Source organism: Mixophyes fleayi, chromosome 7, assembly GCF_038048845.1.
Source record: "Mixophyes fleayi isolate aMixFle1 chromosome 7, aMixFle1.hap1, whole genome shotgun sequence".
NCBI classification, from domain to species: Eukaryota; Metazoa; Chordata; class Amphibia; order Anura; family Limnodynastidae; genus Mixophyes; species Mixophyes fleayi.
The window spans coordinates 12,222,110-12,243,453 of record NC_134408.1 but is presented as its reverse complement, the minus strand read 5'-3'; the positions used below and the strand labels follow the sequence as shown (position 1 = coordinate 12,243,453).

The 21,344-nt window shown below is 40.8% G+C and overlaps 1 protein-coding gene and 1 long non-coding RNA gene across 3 annotated transcripts; one reads left to right on the top strand and one right to left on the bottom strand.

Annotated features, from left to right (window-relative positions):
• Window positions 1–854: 854 nt before the first annotated feature.
• Window positions 855–20,641, bottom strand: ATP2A1 (ATPase sarcoplasmic/endoplasmic reticulum Ca2+ transporting 1). 2 transcript variants are annotated; one of them, XM_075179057.1, is made up of 23 exons: window positions 20,266–20,641; window positions 16,741–16,758; window positions 16,497–16,579; window positions 13,172–13,276; window positions 12,782–12,920; window positions 12,072–12,152; window positions 11,891–11,976; window positions 11,489–11,786; window positions 11,200–11,366; window positions 11,003–11,091; window positions 10,407–10,509; window positions 8,668–8,799; window positions 7,870–7,995; window positions 6,981–7,199; window positions 6,440–6,775; window positions 5,994–6,214; window positions 5,608–5,810; window positions 5,418–5,503; window positions 5,060–5,193; window positions 4,819–4,936; window positions 4,426–4,543; window positions 3,409–3,449; window positions 855–1,433 (listed from the first exon to the last, which is right to left on the bottom strand). In XM_075179057.1, exons 1-22 carry the CDS (start codon window positions 20,381–20,383, stop codon window positions 3,445–3,447), a joined length of 2,985 nt encoding a protein of 994 aa, XP_075035158.1. In that variant the 5' UTR covers window positions 20,384–20,641; the 3' UTR covers window positions 855–1,433; window positions 3,409–3,444. The 2 variants fall into 2 exon arrangements, with proteins under 2 accessions (XP_075035158.1, XP_075035157.1); XM_075179056.1 differs by lacking the exon at window positions 3,409–3,449.
• On the top strand, window positions 13,215–18,276 carry LOC142097326 (uncharacterized). Its single transcript, XR_012678170.1, has 2 exons — window positions 13,215–13,300; window positions 16,361–18,276. It is a non-coding gene; the product is annotated as an uncharacterized LOC142097326 (long non-coding RNA).
• Window positions 20,642–21,344: the final 703 nt, after the last annotated feature.

Sequence of the window (21,344 nt, the reverse complement as noted above, 5' to 3'; positions counted from 1 at the left end):
AAAATAAAGATAGTCAAAATGACAAAATAGCAATAATAAAAAATAATAAAGATAGCCTTGAAATATTTGAGGCAGCAGTTTAAATCTGTTTCATGTTTAATATTGCGAATCTGAGAGCTGGTCTTGCTCCTTAGCCATTTGACACCAACTTAAGTCTGAAGCACACTAGTATGTTGAATAAAGCTCTATTCACCCTTTGGCAAATGCAGTGGTAATTGGCCTAACTGATTAGCATAGAGATCAATAGTGGCTAAACTGAAGCCAATGGAGAACCAAGAGTTTTCAGCAGCTTTCTGATCACACTGAGACTGCAAATCAGACACAGAGGACGGTGTAGATCAAGATTCCATCCAAGCTTTAGAGAGCTTATTGATTGGAAAATTGTTGCATTTAAAAGTGATGCCAACCTTATCGATACTTCCTGGGCCTCCATCTACCCAATATGAGGTTAGCTTGTTTTCTCCTAAGACTGTCCTTTTCATAGCTCTAATTAATGTACTTTCATGTACTATCTATAGGCACAACCCCATTGTAGGATAATAAACTACCAAAGTATGGTAGACCCCATCTTGAGCCCCAAAATCCTTTATAATAGTGAAGTCCTTTATATTTGTTATTGGAGGTGGATGTGTGTTAAATACCACTGTACTTCTTAGTTGTATATCTTTTTACATTCACCTGCATATGTATTTTGTATTTTGATTTTTCAATTACCTTTGTACTTTGTGCATTATTTTTCACCTTTTTATGTGCAAAAAAATAATTTTTTATGAAAATGTTAAGAAAAGTTATTATCAACCAGATACTCCATTCCCCTAACAGGGAATGTCAACAAATCACACATAAAGCAACTGTTAGTTTAACTTATTATTTAACTTTAATAAATAGCTAGAACAGTTTTCATTTTGTTTTCTCGCTTCCATTTTTTTATTTTTCGTTTGTTTCTTTGCTACAAGCTGCAAACTCCCTCGTAAGGCTGGGAACAGGATAACGGGATGCTGCGATTTTACAAAAACGCCGACTTGGTAACGTTCGATGATGGTTGGAGACACTGTGGGGAAACGCATTCTGAATCCTGGTATTGCTCCAGCTGCGTGACATCTCTCCTTCGTTCGTACGCTGGATAATTCAGGACGCAACAGGGAGGGGAGCGCTATAAAAAGGGTTAATGTTGGAAGCACAACTTTGAAGGCACTTGGAGACAGAAAAACAGCCCATCACTAACGCAGCCCTTTTCAATCTGACCTTGTATACACCAGGAGTCAGGGCTTTGGGAACACAGGTTGAGTTTTGGCAGTGATGTGTTGCGGGGGAGTCAAGATGAGATGTTAGGAAGGGGGACAGTTAAAGAGAAAGTCTCAATGGAAATTTGGGCTGAAATCTGATTTATTTCAGTAAAAAGCTGAATTCCTTTTACTGTATTTTTTCTTTTTCTGTCAAGGTAACGAGAGAAAAAATAATTAGAGATGTGCACTGTTAAACCAACTGTCTGAATTTCTGTCGCACCTTTGTGGTGATCAACATATGGGACAATGGAACACTATTTCTAAAACGCACACACATATACACTAACAGCCATTTTTTTAACTATCTTTTCATAGACGACCACTTGCAGACAAACATCCGTTGTGTATATACTTCTGAGCGCAGATGCACACAAATAACCACAATATACTTTATAAATGTACGAGACAGACAGTAATGGTGATCAGTTTAAAGCACAGAGGCTATACTGCAATAATATTAAAAATACGATGATTTATTTTTAAACACATAGGGCCTGATTCATTAAGGATCTTAACTTGAGAAACTTCTTATTTCAGTCTCCTGGACAAAACCATGTTACAATGCAAGGGGTGCAAAGTAGTTTTCTGTTTTGCACATAAGTTATACTGACTGTTTTTTCATGTAGCACACAAATATCAACTTTAAATTTCAGTGTATAAATAAGCTGTCAAGTATTTGTGTGCTACATGAAAAAACAGTCAGTATTTAACTTATGTGCAAAACAGAAAACTAATTTGCACCCCTTGCATTGTAACATGGTTTTGTCCAAGAGACCGAAATAAGAAGTTTCTCAAGTTAAGATCCTTAATGAATCAGGGCCCATAGTAATTCGATTAAGAAAACTTAAGGGTGCATAAATCTTTTGTGCAATGTGATTGGTTGCCTTAAACTCCATCACCACCTATCAGATAACTTACCTGCAAAGTGACAATGAATAAATCCATTAACTAGGGTGCTCCCCTTACCTGTACTTTATTGTCCCATCATGCATTGCTTCTCAGTAGGCACCATTTTAAGCAGCAGCCTAGTTCTAATAATATTTTAAGCAGCAGCAGATTTTAAAATAGCGCAACTTTGTGTATTGCCAGCCTAGACCATGCAGATCTGCAATCATATCAACAGAAGCTAAAACAATTGAATCACTAGAAATAAACCATTTAGCAAAATCCAAATGATCTGCTGAGCCTTCTGCTTTGAGAAGTCTGCAATCTTTTAGATATTTGCTTCCTGCGATGAAGAAATCGCCTGTTGATGCACAAAACCAAGCCAACCAAAAATGCATAAGATGCATTTTCTGCACTGCGTGAGCGTTTGAAACACACACACAGCTGTCAAATACTGTAGATACAGTGCTGCCCCCTGCTGTGTATGTTAAGTGATGGCATGATAGGGATAACCAGGAGAGGTAACAAATGGAATCCAGGAATTAATGAGTCATAATGATGATAGGGAGAACGTGTTAATGATACGTGTTAATTTTTTAAGGTCTTTGTTAATTATAAAGTATGAAGTCAAAGATATTTGTATAATGTTTCATTGCAATCATGGCAAAATGATGTAATGTCCCCTCCTCTGGCTTACTGAAGCTTCCTCTACTGATCAGCGTGTGGTTGCTGTTATAGTAACCAACAGGAAACAACCTACACTGTTAAACAATCACAGCATTCTTTTTGGTTACTATGACAACAGCCATGGACAGATCACTGGAGGGAGCTTCAGTATGGCAGAGGCGACAAGAAACGGAGAAACGAGGAAATGCCTGTGTGCTATATTAACGTTTTCAGTGAACAGGAAGTGTGTCACTGTACAGTTTTTTCGGACTGGGGCATATATATATATATATATACTGAGTGTTTTACTTTATTGTTCATTATGAACAAGAAATATATAATGATGCAGGGGATAGTGAACTGCTAGTGCGATGATGTAGTTGATGATGAAAGTATTACATACAGTATTTGGTGATTAGTAGTTACAGATTGTCATTGTGGCAGTATAAAGCAATTATCTGTCCTGCACATAATACTCTGTCAATGTTCTGGAAAAGGCTTAAAGGAGGGGGAATTGCATGCAGACAATGGAGATATGAAACGCGTCAACGCATGCAACATGATGGGATACCTGTTAAACAGGAACAGGGAAGTGGTGAGGAAAGGATTATACTATGGGAAAGGATGAAAAAATATGGGTTTAATAAGTCATTACAAATTGAAAAATATAATTAGTCAGTAATATAGCTTAACCAGATTTGGGTAACAAACAGTGATTCATTTTTCCTATTTGCTTTTTTCGCAAATGTATCTTAATTAGTTTTAGATACCAATTAAGATACTGGTCATGTTGAGTATTAGACTAGGTACGGTTGGTCGTACTGTTTAATATTTTGAAAAACCAATCACCTAACGATCATATAGTGTGTATGCCCTCATGCTCACGATCTCCATAGAGTTTACAGAGCCGTGGTCTTTTCAGCTGATGCTAGCAATGAATGTCCCAGTGAATAAATGTAAAGAGCGCTGTAGAAGGAATAATTCATTTGTTCGTTCTGAGACAACGTTTCGTTTCAGAGTCGCAGAAGGTAATGAAATTAGCTAGGACATGTGGATAGCTATAACAAGGCGGTTTTAATCAGTGTGACGATGTGACAAGAACGAATGAATAAATATTGTGCTGTCATTCTCTGAAGACAAGAGGACTAGATGAACACAGATCTAAAAGTAAATCGTGTCAGTGTGTACGCATGAATCGCCAGACTGATTGGACCTTCAGTCGTAGGTACAATTGTTTGAGTTAACACGTCGGTCAGAAAATTATTCAGTGTGTTATGAAGAAATGCTTACAGTATTCAGAGACAGATTGCACTATGATAGTAACACAATTAATATTGACCACCGTTTGTTTTTGAACAAGTCTGGATAAGGTGTCCGAGACAATGATTGTTATAATATTAATATAAGATCATGATAAGGAGGGTGGATGAAAAGGAGAATGTGTCTGACAACCAGTATTCCCTCCAGTTGACTTGTATTTTTCTATATTATTTGTGAGGCATATATTTGTAGACCTCCACCTGAACGAATGACGTATGCTTGTCTCTTGTAAACTATTTCCACCGCTAAAGAGAGGGATTGAGCTTACCATCAATGTAGTGACGGGCAAAGAATTTCAAAAGTTCGTCCAATAGGATGACGGGGAAGGAGATCTTCAGGACAACAAACCACTTAGTAAAGTCCAGAGGTGTCAACTTGAAGATCATCTGATGAACAGAAAGCAGTGCTTAGCGAAGTATCATTGTAAAACATGATATAGGTCCGTAGGCATAAATACTAACATTTTTATGTTTACTTCATGTATTGCATTTAATGTGGTTGTTCTAGAAGAATTAATTATATTATTAACTTTTTGCATGCTTTCTTACACAAGTCCATCATAGCCAAGTCTTGCTTTAAAGGACTAAAAACAATTTGTTGAATTGTTTATTAGAAAATCAGACCCTGCTGTATAAAGTGCTAGTTAGAGACTTTTACTCACAGGCAGGGGGTCAACATAGAGGATAAGGAAGTGGAGGGACATGGAGAGGCAGATGGAGCCCAGAAGCCAAATGTTCACCCATGGGGGCATCCTGATCAGAGACTGGTTCTCTGAAAGACTGTATGAAGAAGTGAAGACAATGATAGATGTCAGTACGGAAATTCAGACGACAATAAGTCATGAAGGCAAAGAGTTGCAAGAAAAAGACGTGACTGGTAGAGTAGGCTCGACATCTTCGTACCTGTTGAGTGCGTTGCACATCTCAATAGTGACCAACACTGACAGAGCCATGGTCATAGGGACTGGAGACTCAAAGATTTCACATTCATGTCCTTCAAAGTCAGGATTATCTTCTGTGCACTGCATGAAATGGCTCTGGGGGAGAAGGAAGAGACAAAGAGAAGATTTACTGCAAGGCAAATGGCCAAGCTTAGTCATCGCGCACAAATACCAGCAGCCATGATCCTTTTAAACAAAACAGTATACAGTGCGCATTATCTGTCATATTTGTCATTACGGACAGGCCATAGAAAAATATCCCTACAGCAGGCCCGGTGGAAATGACAGAAATTGGAGCAAAGAAGGAAAAGCTTCCTCACCAGCTGGTAGAAAGTAACACCTGGTCCATCCTCAGCGTACATGAACCACCAGGCGGCAGCTCCTACAGTGGCTGCACCCACATAGCCTGTAAGGAAGGAAAATAATGTGACCGTGGGCTTAACGGCTTGTAAGGTAACAGAATCCAGGTAAAGCAAACCAGCCTGGGACCTTGATATAAAGTGTACTCACCTCCAATAGCCATGTAACGGAAGAAGAGCCATCCACTGATGAGGGGTTCCTTGGGGCTACGGGGTGGTCTGTCCATGATGTCCAAGTCAGGGGGGTTGAATCCCAGGGCTGTGGCGGGCAGACCATCTGTGACCAGGTTAACCCAGAGCAGTTGTACAGGGATCAAAGCCTCGGGAAGACCCAGAGCAGCAGTCAGGAAGATACTGTGTGAAACAACAGAGTGAACTTTAGTGATACGGTGGTTGATCAGATGACTAGAGTGGAAGACCATATGAAGGTAGAAATAAATTAATGAAGGCAATGTCTAACCTCATAACCAGTACACATTATGTTTCTTTTTCACCTAATACTAAAGCAAGACTTATGAATACATTCATTAAACTCACCAGACAACCTCTCCTACGTTGGAGGAAATGAGGTAGCGGATAAATTGCTTCATGTTGTTGTAAATGGCACGACCCTCTTCTACTGCAGACACAATGGTGGAGAAGTTATCATCAGCCAACACCATCTCTGAGGCTGTCTTAGCCACAGCGGTACCAGAGCCCATGGCAATACCAATCTCAGCCTTCTTCAGAGCAGGGGCGTCATTCACACCATCACCAGTCTGACAGAGGAGAGTGAAACATGCGGTCACAAGTAGACTACACATGGTCAACAGATTGCTATACCGCAAAGCAACTTAGCACATATGTTTATACATTCAATGGAACTGATGTGAAAGAAGGATGACAGTGATCAGCTTGTGAAGATCGTAGATTGGCATATATTGTAAAACATACACAGTGTAGTGCAGGTAAAAAAAGTCTCCCATGTAATTATTTTTACGCACCATAGCTGTGATCTCATCGAAGGACTGCAGGAACTCTACAATCTTGGACTTGTGAGATGGCTCAACTCTGGCGAAGCAGGAAGCTTTTTTGCAGGCCTCTCTCTGTTCCGCAGGGGGCAGATCATCAAACTCCCGACCGGTGTAGGCACGATGTGACACATCTTCATCCTCTTTAAAGATTCCAATACGGCGGCAGATGGCAATAGCTGTGCCCTTGTTATCACCAGTGATCATGATGACACGGATTCCGGCTTCACGGCAGAGCTGGATTGAGCCCATGACCTCTTTACGAGGGGGGTCCAGCATACCCACAACCCCAACAAAGGTCAGGTCAACCTGTGGAGGAATAGACTAATTAGAGGCACATAAAAAATGGATACATTAACAAATAAAAACTTGAGGGTTTGCATAAAGCACGCATCCACTAATATTGGTTTGTGATGGTCTCATTCATAATCGTGGTGTCTTTGGCTAATGCTAATATGGTAAAGTACTAGATGCAGTCTCTCTTAGCAATATAATGTTATGTCTTCTACATTACCTCATATTCGACAAACTTGGTGGAATCTTCAAGAACCATGTCTTCTCTCTTGGGTGGAGTGTCCCTTGTGGCAAGTGCAAGGCAACGGAGTGTATCTCTGCCTGTTCCCCATTCCTTGATTACAGACAAAATCTTTTCCTTGATGGGAGCAGTAAAGGGTACACGGGTTGTGCCCACACGTACGTAGTTACAACGGTCAATGACACCCTCTGGGGCACCCTGTTATATTGAGTAGAGTATAAAAAAAAATGTAGCTGAAGACTTTAAAAATGAACATAGCTGATATAATACTTCATTTGCAACGTTAATTATACTTTATACAGAAACATTTCTGCACATTTGTCTACTTTGAAATAATTCAATAATTTGCATTATGTGTTATTAGTCAATAGACCAGGATTTGCATTTTTGTAATCTCAAACTGTAAAGGTTATTACACGAAAAAAACTACACCCTGGATCTGCAGATGCCATTTAACAGTTATCAATACACCGTTTAAACTGATACAAAGTTTAGCTAAGCAAGGGAAGAACTAGGAAATGTGGAGAATGTCATCATAGATCAGTAAGCAAAGGGTTCTTTACGGTAAGAGAAGTAAAGCTGTCCAATGCCAGCCAGAGAAGATGTAATTTGTAGATTTGAGTGTTCATCAAAAAGTAGAATACTATGGACATTTCGAAAATGGTTTATCATTTTCCTCTTACATGAGGCAAGTTGAATATGATTTGAAGCTTTTTCACCTTCTCCTCGATGAACAAAGTAAGGGCTGTTAGGGCTGTACTTCATATTAAAGGTTTTTGTCAATGTACGGTTGGAATATTTTAGAACTCGATGTAACTGCTACATTCTTCATCGTCACTATGCGCCAAGACTCAGGCTCTGATCTCACCTTCACGAACATCTTGTTGCCAACAGCGGCGCGGGAGGCCTTTGCAGGTGTGCAATAGACAGACATGGACTTTCTGTCACGTGAGAACTCCAGGGTGAACTCTTTCTTCATCAGCTGCTTGATAACCTGTGAGAATGGAAGATTTGCGTTGGTTTGTTGTGAGGCGCATGTAATCATCAAAAAATGTTTTTTTTTTTAAAAAACACAATTTAGTTGTTGCTGACAAGTAGATCAGCTAAATCAAAGGTGGCCAATAGAAGTGGTGCCAAAGATCCAAGACAATTAATTTGGTCACCACAAACCATAATTTGACTTTATTGTAGACCACGTGGTCTAATTCTTAATATAGTACCATGTCATTATTAATAGTCATAGAACTCAGAGAAAGTTCTGAGATAGAACCAGATTGGCAGAGAAGGTTTCTCAAGGTTCCGGGAGAAGTTGTACATAATACCACAATGGCAGGTGTTTGGGATAGTTTGTTACATGGGATCATTAAGGGATAGATTGCTTGAAGGGAGTTAAGTTTCTTGTACATGACAAGTGCAGGGCAGGTGTCTGGTATAGCAAAGTTCTTGGTACAGAACAGCCAGCTTGCTGCATGTTACTTAATTAGCTTTCTATAATGATTGTAGGCAGGCAGCTGGGACTGTATGTCACAAGATAGGCAGTAGTTCTGGGAATTAGAAGGTTACTTCTACTCAAGTGTTGGGGAAACAGGGTAATGCATTCCGAGTTACTAATATTTATAATCCATTCTATACCAGCGACCGGGAGAGTGTGTTTCCTAGAACTTACAGAGTTGCAGGCGTTGGCACGCTCCACTTTAGTCAGGCTCCTCACTTCTGTGTTAAAGACGTTCATCTTCTCAACAAGGGTGGTCAATGCAGTCTCAGTGGCTTCTCCGACCTTCTCAAACACTCCCTTAGACTGCAGGACAAAAAGAAACATCCAGCGATCGGATACGGAGCCGCAGTTTTATACCCTCTCCACAGCAGACACACAAAAGCGATTAGTACGATTGTATCTGATCCCCTGATTATGGGGTCTCTAGGTTAATGACTATGGGAAAGTGTTATATTCATGCTTTCTACGATACATTCCTATGGTGATTTCTGTTTTCTAGCATTCACTTTTATCTCATCTATTGCTACTTACATGCATAAAGACGCATATTTTGTAAATATGAGCTTTGTAAAACATTTGCATATGTTGTAATGTAAACCCCATGCTAGAGGCATGTTGTTATCATTAAAGGTGATAATTGGCATGCTATACTGACATATGTAACTCTACAGTTCTGCCTTTGCTTGTCTGCTATCGTTGTCTATTTTTTAAAAAAAATATTTGATGGGAACATATAACTAACAAGTTAACCCGTGCATTCTAGTCAAATCAAGCTACTTAAGGTATTAACAAGGTTCTTGTCATGCATTTGGGCCATAGCCCAGGCCTCAACCACCAACCACTCCCCACTGTCACCCCCGGCAACCACCAACCACTCCCCACTGTCACCCCCGGCAACCACCAACCACTCCCAACTGTCACTTCTCCTTCAAGAAATATATATATATTTTTTAAAAATCTTTATAAACACTTTTAACAATTAAATTAAATTAACAAATTGAAAACATCTTAGTATACCAAATTTCAGCCCTTTCTGAATTTTTTTTCCCACACACACTAAGAATTTAGTAGGTCAGTGTATAACTCCGCCCAGCAGGTGGCGCTGCAGCTTGGTTTTATTTTTTACACACACACACACAGACAGACTAACACATGCCACTAGACATTTATATTATAGATATGACACATTGCTGCTAAGAGTGATGTATATTTATTCATCCAAGACAATAACTTAGATCATTAGGGAAACACCCCAATCATCTGTTTCTGGATGAGTAAATAGAGAGGTTCTGATACCTGGCCAAAGAAGTCAGATGGCAATGGCAGTGATCGTTCAATGCTAATGGCGCTGAGTGTAATGGTTATAGTCCAACCACAGCTCGCAGTCTCCAGTTGTTATCAACTACAAGTTCCAGCATGATCTAGCTGCATCTGCCTGGCAGTGAATCCTTCCCTCAACAACTGGAGGGCCATAGATTGCTTACTTCAGTCGCACAGCTCTGTACTGAAATCCCTGACATACAACATCAAGTGTCACGGATACAAGCAAGGAAACCTCAAACCCAGAAAATTTATGACATATCCAGGCAATACCAAAGTAGCACTGCCGTTCAATGTACTTTCACGCCATTATATTGTGTTGTGTGGTGGTGGACTGCGATGGGGTCATGTCTGGACCACGGCAGAGTTTGTATGTTTCTCACCTGATCTGCAAACAAACTATTTTGCTTTTATTATTTGTTTTAACACATGTGCTATACTGCATTTATTGTAGTAAATGCTGAATAATTTTTTTTGTTAGTATTTTAAATCAAAATCTCAAAAAATATTAGTGCATGCGTCAGTGTTAGATGAACAGTCCAAACGGGGTTGGGGGTGAAAATGGGGGTGTTAATGATCTCTGTTTTTACCTCATTAAAGTCGAGAGAGGAGTCATTGCAAAGTGCACAGATTGTGGCTAATTCCACCAGCCCATCATACTGGCCGGCCTTCACAGTCTTATCATTCTTCTGACTGAGAGGGCACCACAGAGAGACAGGGGAAGCCAGGAAAGGAAGAGATGTATGTGAGATAGGAGGTAGAGATGTTTAAGGGAATGTCAAAGAAAGGTATGCTGACATGCGGAAATGAGGGTAACATTAGGGATCGAGAGATGGGAGTTTAGAGAGGCAGTAGATGCCATTGTACAGGGAAGAAAATTAAATCGGAAACAGGAGCTGAGATGGATCCAAAAGGAGGGCATCGGTAGAAGAGAACATAGTGATATAGCATAATGAATCATTGAGTGGGATGCAACAAGTAGCAATGCTGTAAGGAATAATGACTTGTGGAAATGGAGGGTCAGTGAGTTCAGGATCTTAACATATGAGCGTGTGTGTAGATCCCACGTTTGCCAGTAGATTAATCACAGTGTAGAATCTCCAGGTGTCCCTATTCTGTTGGAGGTGTGGGGTGCATTTGGCAGTACTGAGAAGTGTAACTAGCAATTGACAATATGTTGACTTACACATCTCCTTCGGGGGCATAGGTGGATCCGGTAATGGTGAAATCGTTCAGGGTGCAGACATCACCTTCAGCTTTATCAAGGACAAACATCTGTGTGGAAGAAAAATGGTTCGTACGGTTTATTTTAGACATAGTATGGACTAGTGACGGACCATGTCTGATTTATATTAAACCCACACCATGTTAGTGAAAACGTACCCTGCAGACAGACATCTGGTTGGTGGTCAGAGTACCGGTCTTGTCAGAGCAGATGACTGATGTGCAACCAAGTGTTTCTACGGAGGGCAAGCTCCTCACAATGGCGTTCTTCTTGGCCATACGTCTTGTACCCAGGGCCAGACAAGTGGTGATTACAGCTGGGAGACCTGTTTGTGAGAAGAAGCAAGTAGTGAAATAATGTACGATATTTGGTGTAATATGGTGTCATTTAGGTATACTATTATGAAATGTTAATAAGTAGTAGCACTAGTAAACAAAGTGAACGTGCCTTCAGGAATAGCGGCTACAGCCAGAGCTACGGCAATCTTGAAGTAGTAAATAGCTCCTTTGATCCAAGAGCCACCATGGATGGGGTCATTGAAATGTCCGATATTGATCAACCATACGGCAACACAGATGAGAGAAATGACCTTGGACAGCTGTTCACCAAACTCATCAAGCTTCTGCTGCAGAGGGGTCTTTTCCTGTTCAGTGGCTGCCATCTCATCACGAATCTTACCAATCTCAGTGCTGGCTCCAGTGGCAATGGCAACACCAATGGCCTTGCCAGCTCCTACGTTGGTACCCTGAGAAGCGTAAGGAAGGAGATAAAAATTGTGGCATAAGAGAAATAAACAAAGTGAAGTGGACAAACATAAGCCTCGATGAAGATAAAACACCAAGTACTCACGGAGAACAGCATGTTCTTCTTGTCCTGGTTGACAGCTCTGGGGTCGGGGACAGTTTCTGTGTGTTTGATGACAGAGACAGACTCTCCTGTGGGAGACAGAAGGTTTAGGTGAGACTTCCATGGAACAAAACACAGTGCTTACAGTAGACAAGGCGTTCCTCTGGAACAATTTTCGATGTACCTGTCAGGATGGACTGGTCAATACGCAGAGTGGTGGATTTAATGCTGATGAGCCTGATATCAGCTGGGACTTTGTCACCAACTAGAAAAGAAAGACAAATTGAAGGTGGACACCAGACATCCATGTACAAGAAACTCGGCCTTAGTTTTACGGCAACTTTATTATTTGAAGTCTTGACCTCTTCTGACTTATGTCCCTACTATTTTAGCCTGTATTTAACACTGCTCCATATCTCCCTCTATGGAAGATATTTCAATGTACATAAGCAAAACAAGTAACATTGCCATGTGAATAAAAGCCTCCTAATAAATAGAATATGCACAAATAATAGGGATCTTTTAGCTAAATAATGTACTATACATGGAGTTAAAACAAGCTGAGATTCCCTTCAACAAAGCTTTTATTTGAAGCCCTAAAAGCCCTTTCCAGCTTTCTAGATGAATATATAACATTTCTGTGCTCATGCAGTTCTGGACACGGCCACCGGGGGTGACTGACAATATACAATCTGCTGCTGTGAACGGATAGCACTGAGTTCCATTTCCTTCAACATTTAAAAGCAATTTAAGTATTTGTGTACAAAACAAAGGTGGTTGGCTCCGCATCACGAACATACGGGGAGGAATCGAAGGATAACGAGACATTTCATCATATTCGACCCAGGGCTTTGTAAATATATAGGCTGTGGGCGGTCTGGTGTCCCAACTCACCTGCTACCTCCACAATGTCTCCTGGAACAATCTCTCTGGCCTTGATTCTTTGTACCGATTTTCTGTCGCTACGGTAAACTTTTCCCATTTCGGGCTCATATTCCTTAAGAGCCTCAATGGCATCTTCCGCATTTCTTTCCTAGGTCACAAATAGAACTTATTTAGGGATTGATTGCTAACAAACATTAGCACACTTTTTAAACTGATCTTTAAACTGATTGATTTTTTACAGAGAAATATAGTCTGTATGATATTATTGCTACTATGTTTTATATCCATTATAATCATTTTTGTGTTTATTAATTCTAGTGTAACTATAACAATAACAACTAAGTCTCCTAAGAACCAGGGAGTGAAGTCATTATTACTTGGTGATAAAGGTGTACTTACTTGCCAGACTCCCACAACTGCATTAGCGATGAGAATCAGGAGGATGACAAATGGTTCCACAAAGGCTGTGATTGTCTCTTCACCTTCCTCAAACCAGGCGAGCACCTGCAAAGCAGAGAGCACCCTTAGGTAGAAATCTATGTCTTGTTATAGCACTTTTGCAAATTGAGAGGAATACAGTATACTATAATTTTGTATATATACAGCTTAACTTAAAAGAAACATGTGTAGTAGTGGTAAAGTGGGAGAGAAACTGATAAAATATCTGAAAACAATTGCAATTTTGCAGTAAATTGATCTGCTTAGTCACGGATCAACTTATAGGTCAATGAGCTCTGATATTTGTTTGTAGCGTAACATTTTACTATGTACAATAAGTACATACAGTGTGCTAGTTTGGTTCTACGCGACACACCACATTTCTCTGTTTAAGGTGCACAGTAGCACTACTTACTATATTCAGGTTTGTATCTATCTAAGCTATAGCTAAAACAGGCGTGGAACCCTAAACCTCTCAATATAACTAATGCAGAAATGTTAATGGACAAAATGCTTTTAGACAGCTCAGTATGAATCTGTCTGCACTACACCTACTGCGGAATCTCTTCAGAAACATTTTTGCCAGATTGTCTTTACTGAAGTTCCCAGTAAATTGTTTCATACTAAAATCTGAATCATAATGTTTAATTTGCTTTATTGCTGTTACTTATTGTCCTTTTAGACAGTGTTAGCTGCCTAGGCCTTTACCCAGGGGTTCTGCACAGAGCTGTGTCACGGCAGGACCCCTGTCATTATAAACAGCCTCTTGGGTTACACTGGAGTAGATTTACAGCTATTTTATGGGGCCCTCTCATGCTTCACGCAGCTGTTGCGCTCACAAAACACACAACCATCCGGGGCTGTCACTCAGAGGCGACAAGGAACACCCTCTGTCTCCCCTGACCTCCTCTCTCTCTCTCCCGCTCTGAGTCTCGTCCTGCAGTCTCCCAGCAGCTGTCTGACACTTGAGCTGGCCACTGGTCGGATCGAGTTATCTTCAAGACAAATTTAACCTGCAGAATGTGCCTCTCATTGGGAAAAGAAAAGGTCAGGGTTGGAGACCCGTTAACCCTTTCACACAGCTAATATCATGTGTGCACACGCCAGGCTGTGTGCACATAGTAGGTATTCGAGAAAAACTCAGCAGAGGCCTCTGCCATAGAATGGAACATCATGGATCCCCTGAACCAAACAAGTCTAATCCTAATAGCCCCATTCTACTACCAATATATAAGCTAGAACTGGCAAAGGGCTCTGTTTAAATATGTACCATAAAGTACGTTTTAGAAAAAGTTGAGACAGCCAAAAAAACGAAATCTGTAAATTGCAAAATTGGGTGCTCTGTGCCTAACGATACTGTCGTAGGCTAATGTTACATATATTAGCGGTTAGTTAGTTTGCATTATGTTTGATATAGGATTATTCCAGAGGATACTTTTAGGTTTGTAATATATAGACAAGTCTGTGCCCAACTTAGTTTCTATATGGTACCTTACATGAATTGTTGCTACTGCAGATAAAAGTTATATATATATATATATATATATATATATTTATTATAACCTGCATGCCGGTATCATGACTTGACTAGAAAAATACGTGTGCTGCCTATGTACAACTGATGTAATACCGGCTTGTGGATGGATAAGACAATGGTCTTGGAAAAGCAGTTCCCATATTACCTATCGTTGTGTGTTCGATGCATTCTAGGGGGTATATTTACTAAACTGTGGGTTTGAAAAAGTAGATATGTTGCCTATAGCAACCAATCAAATTCTAGCTGTCATTTATGTAGTGCACTCTACAAAATGACAGCTAGAATCTGATTGGTGCTATAAGCAACATCTCCACTTTTTCAAACCGCAGTTTAGTAAATATACCCCCTAGATCTGTCTGGTATGACTTATGCACGTTAATGTGTACTAGTCATCCTTGACTGTTCACATGTTGTAGGCTGCACACGCAGGAGGATATGTATGTGTATAGTCCTGTGTATGATCAAGAATGGGGCCGCTGATAGGGAGCAGTGTTAGCTGACACTGTCCACCGTCCTAACATTGACTGATGACTCATTCCAGGGACACCTTCATTCAGACAGATTAAAGTATCTTAAATATCAGTATCGCTGGAAACAGGGTCACAATCTCCGAACTGCCTGGATAATGTCTGAGAACAGTCAATTAGTGTCCGAACAGTGGATTTCTCCAAATATCCCCTGAATCCCAGTGACTGTCTGGAGTCAGTCTGCTGGTTTGTCAATATGCTGTTGTGTTAAGAAAGTATTACTATATGTAATAAAGACACACAAGGTATCATCCAAACAATTGCAGTGTGGGACCATAATTGCTTTGTTTTGTTTATGACTGTTTGTCCCCAATTGTAAAGCGCTACGGAATCTGCTGGCGCTATATTAATAAATGTTGATGATGATGGTAGTTGCAATTTAAACTTTACAAGCAAATAGGAAGAAATAATGACATGAATGCACGTTGTATGTCTGTGAAGAGACAGCGCGTAAACATTTAATATGTCACGGTGATCGAGCATACAGTCTGTCTGTGTAATGTCAATTACTATAAGTAGAGGCCCACTTGTATAGTGTGCACTAGGACTCTGCTCTATAGAATTCTCATCATGAAGTGAGTCAAAATGATTTGATAGGTAAACAAATGCTGGTACTTGCATTGCTGAGAGTATCATTTCCCGATGCCTTAAACCCTGTTGCCAGGCTTACCTAGCTGCCCACTCACTGTTTTCTGTGAGATTATGCAGTGTATCATTGATATTTTACTTCCTCTTGACTTGTTTTGTGTATTGGGCCACAAACCCGTACTCACAGAGATCATTAATCTCTATGGGGTAAACCACCATCTACGCACACGGACCCTTACAGAAGCGGATATCTGAACAAGTTCTAAATTCCGCTGTCCCTACTTTGCCATCTTTCCCTCTGTTGCTCCGTAGAGATCAATGGTTTCCCCTCCGTTCCCCTCCAAAAGGGGCAATACACTGGTCATAATGATTAATCACAGCAGGACCTTCTCCTAGAGTTGGCACATTCATCATAGGATACTCATTGTATGTCATAACTTGAAATTCTTCTACGTTATGTTTATCATTTACTATTAAACTTCCCCACGTGTCTTTTAGATGCAGCATGGAAGCCTTACAAGTACCAACAATAAGCTAGCAAGCTTGGATTACGTTATTTTTATACCAAGTCAGTAAATCAGTCCTTTTGCTTTTTGTGTGCTGATTACTCTCTTTATTTTTTTTGTGTACTTACGAATGAAATGACGGCAGCCAGCAGCAGAATTCGGACCAGCAGATCTTCAAACTGTTCTGCAACTAACTCCCAAAGGGATTTACCTGTAGTGAGATAAGAGGACAGTGGCTGTCAGGTACAGATTCACCTATAGAATAGCCTATCGGTCACTGCTGTGGAGGACACCTTACAGGTGTTTTCTCCAAGCATGACCCATAGCACTTACTATCATCACATCTAAAGTATCACATATAAAGTAACTTACCCTCCTCTGCTGGGAGCTCTGGTCCACGAAAGAGGGAGAGAAAAAAAATCAGAAAAAAGATAATTAGTCTTTATTCATATCAAAGGCTCTATCACTTAATGTATGCATAATAATATGTTAATAAGCACTCAATTTCGCATGTTAGACCGAGCTGACTACTGGGGTGAGAGTGCAGCTCTAATTTGTAGAAGAGGTTTATCACCATGTCCAAAATCATAGAACAATTTTATGTAGCAGGACACCTTTATCAATAACAAATTCAAAGACTGTACATTGTATTCTTTAGAATATGACTAAATTTTAACTTGTGCTTTGAAATGACAGTTCCCACCAGTACTAAACCTGAGCAGTATCTAGAGACGTCACCACTTACGGTAATCCTGAGATGACACAAGTCCACGTAACCTTGTTAATGACCCTTTTTGTGATATTTCTCAAATGGGCAGAAAAAGAGCTCTCTTTGTAGCAGATTCCTAACTATATATTATTGTCTGCAAAATCAAAACTCCTGTTTAACCCAGAGAATGATCCTTGTACCCCACACAAACAGGAGCAAGTTGTGGACCGGCAGAGTAAACTGTTGTACCTCTCTTCGTTGTAGTTTAATGAACATAACACTTTAGTGGATAATTAGATCAGAAACTGGATATTTGGGACAATTTTCCAGAGCAGTGAAGGGAGAGTGCCGCCTATTTAGTGGAGCCAATTCAGAACTAATCCCTTGGTTTCACATATAAACATTGGAGGATGTCTTGAAACCCATCACTGTCTCCATATTAGAAGGAAACTGACACCTTGATAATATTGGATTAAGATGTTATCTATGCAAGCAGAAGCTAGAGGTCAATCTAAATTGGCTGTTGTGGAATCACATGGTCACTTCCACTGTAAAAGAGGGAACACCTAATTATTTGTGCGGCCGGAATGCCGATTTTTATAGAATAATTGTTACAAACCAAATTGCAGTGTGAGACGCGCGTAAGAAGCTGGTTGGGTTAGCGTTGAAGCAAATGCATGGCCAAATGAAAATGTTGATGATGTGTGTGTAAGAGGGCATCCTGGGGGTTATGTGACAGTTATATAAATCCTGCTGTCAGTTTGTGTCACGCAGATACTATGTATGATCCCGATGCGGAGGGAACAGAATGCTCCCGGACATGGATCTTGCACCACACTGTGTAATACCGGCCAACAGACTGATATGTACAAGCCCTCGGGTGGCCTTTAACCCCCTCGGCTCCAGAGTGTCATGTCAGAAAGAAGATTGATGCAGCGAGCAAAAGAAGATTTTCAAGGTCTCTGGAGCAAATTTTATCAGAGGAAGTTCTAATGCATAGTCAGAAGACAGCGAAAATCATCAGACTTGTTACTGGGGGGGTTAGGGGTTGACGGTGGGCCGATCCGTGCTATGATATCCCCCCTGCTAAAGGGGAAGGGACTGTGTTCGCCACGGTGTTATGCCTTATCAACCCTGCATGATCGCAGGGCGCCCTCTCATCCAAATTGTCAATTGTTAATAAAAAAAATATATCATTAGTTCCTTAGTAAAGATCATTTATTTGGTAAATAACCATAGCCGGATAGCGACTGTGCCGTCAAATGCAACCTGTTAATGCAAAATGTAAGTCTGACTCTAAATTTAGACCTCCAACTACAGTATGCCTTGCTGGGTATCAATATGTCTATATATAGAGATGCATGACTTATTGTGAATGTATTTTGGGGAACACTGGCTGACATTGAGATTGGGAAGACTATGGGAAGGATCTCATCTCTCAGCAGATTGTAGCCTGGGACTCTCTTGAAGGACACAGCTGAGATGGCTGTATAAGGAGAGTGACATCATGGGCTGGATCTAATACCCCCCCCACCCCCCCCCACCCCGGCACTAAAATATCTCTCGCTGCCATGTCAGGAGCCAGCTAGGCTCCAATGTATAGAGGTAGGTGTATTTCAGCACCTGTAGGTCCTCTTTAACTAGGCATAGATGCCACCAGGTTTGCACAGTATGTGCTTAGTGTGACACTGTACGATACATGTCACCTAATATGTACAACATGTACAGGGAGCAGATCTATACATAACCCGTGGTATGAAGACTATGTGATCACTGTAGTACTCCTATATATCTACTAACACCTGTCTGGCACGCTATGTATCAATATACACCAATGGCAGCATCTACAAACCACCACTTGTTTCTACAGATATCACTACCCAGCTAATATATATATATATATATATATATATATATATATATATATATAATAATGTACTGCGATACATACAACAGTTATTGAGTCAAACTCTGCACAGACTACAGCTGGCTGTTCTACCAGCCCATGGCTTTTGCTGCAGGAATGTGACATTTACAAAGATCCCCTCCTCTCCCCCTGGGACTAGTAAAAGATAATCATAGCAACCCACTAATAACAGAGCCGGGGAACCCAGTGTAATGTGTGTGTGAGGAAAAGACCCATCCTGTCTGTGTACAGATTAACTCTCTAACCCTCTGCAGAGTGTGACCGGACTGGTGTTCAGTATACGGTGTTCTATATATACAGACTGTGTGTCACACGCATGCAAGGCAGGAGGTAGAGATATCTACCTCTCCTCTGTCAGTGCTCTGCTGCTGCAGACACTCACAGCGGGGCGATAAGAGGCGCAGAACAGATGTCCTGCACTCCACAAGTCTTTCAATGCAAAGTACATCACTTATACTGTCAAACATGTAAGATCTTTAGATATGGCCTAACGTCTAAGGTTGGAAAAACCACTGTTCTCTGCCGTTCTTTTACTTTCTCTACTTCTTCTTACCCCTTTTTCTTTTACCTCCACACTAGATGCCATCTTCTCCGTCCTCTCCTACTCACTCATGCGACCTATCCTGTGTTTATCGTACTACATCTCACTTTAACCCTATACCTCTCACATCCCTATCCCCCCAAGCTTTCACGTTTTCATTGAGAAACCTGCAGAGCATTAAAACGAATCACATTGTACCAAACCACTGCGGTACTTGCTACTTGCAGCAACCGTATTTAAGTATTATCGCCTTGATCATTTCAAGGTTGCACCCAGAGTGGGAAAATAAGGATGAAGATCTACCTTCCAGCAACAGATTATTCTACATCTCATTTCCCCAATATCTCTAATACACTCTTAGCCTACTATAGATATATATAGTATTGCATTCAATACAAAACAATACAGAAACAATACCCAAACTTTGAAGTCAGTGGCTTTTGTCATCAGGATGGTCTGGGGAAGATCACACTATGATGTAAATCAATATCATCATCTCTAGCTGGACAAGTGATGCTTCAGAAACTATAGATTGATGACAATTTGCTAATCATTATTGTAATTATGGCAATACAGAAGGGGGAAGGGAGGGCAAGTAGACCCTTTCCAAACTCTGAAGCCATCAGTGTATTTTGTTGCACTGCAGAGATGCAGTTTGAAACTGATTCCCATTGACACAAAGAGCATACAGTAAGGTGATAACATGTGATTGCAACATACCATTGGGTCCATACTTGTCAAAGTTCTTCTTGACTTGATCTGGAGACAGACCCGTTGTTTCGTTGACCCCAAAATAGGCGAGGGATTCCTCTGTGGTTTTCATGTGTGCGTTCTCCATCCTTGTATTTCAGCCCCGCCGCAATGGGCTCGCCTCGTCCTTAAGATAAAGAAGTCTCTTCTCCCCCTCCACCTCTTGTGGTCGACAGAGTCTTTGATGGGAAGGTCTCCCCTCTTTCTGCAGCTGTGTATGGCAGTGGTTTCTCCCTTAAGAGCCGACCCGTGGCTTAACAGCTCATCTCCTGCGCTCTGTCCTCAGCAGGAGACTGGATCACCTTTACCCTGGACCCCACACAGAAGCTGTCAGAGAGTAGCTTTGCTGGAGGGGTGCTTATAAGGGAGTTAGGAAGGCCACGCCCACGCCCTGTTCTCTGATTGGTCAAGGGGAGGTTTGATATCAGCCCATGCATTAACACCCTGTCCAGTCCTTTGCAGAAAGGAGACCCTCTTTGGTTTTTGGTTTTTGCTGACTTGATATGAGCTCTGTAGGCGTGTTACACAGACACACACGCGCGCACACACACACATACACACACACACACTAGCCTGTCACTCAAATCCCAGGACAAGCTTGTAAGAAGACCCTTCGATGTTCCTCCCTCATATCCCATCCTGGCAGGCTCTCGTCTATCCCCCTCCTCTAAATCCATTCAAGTTATTTCTGTCACCTGTCCATAATTGTTATGTATCATATATTATATATTTATATATATATTTATATATACATATATATGTACTCCGACAGAGTCCACTCTGCAGCACAGCTGCACGCTTGCTGTCTATCACTTACATAATTGTCTCCCCTTTTATCTTTCTTTTATCACGCTTGTACATACCGATTGTTCCAGCAGGATTCCATTCCTTAAAAACTATTTCTGTTACACTTTTATCATTCACTTCTCTTTGTTTACATCTCATTTCACTCCCACGTTTGAAGCCAGAATCTACGAAATTCCTTCCATTGCAATAACTGCAGTTGGAAACGTTCGCTTGTTGATGTCACGGTTTGTAAAAGTTTTGAA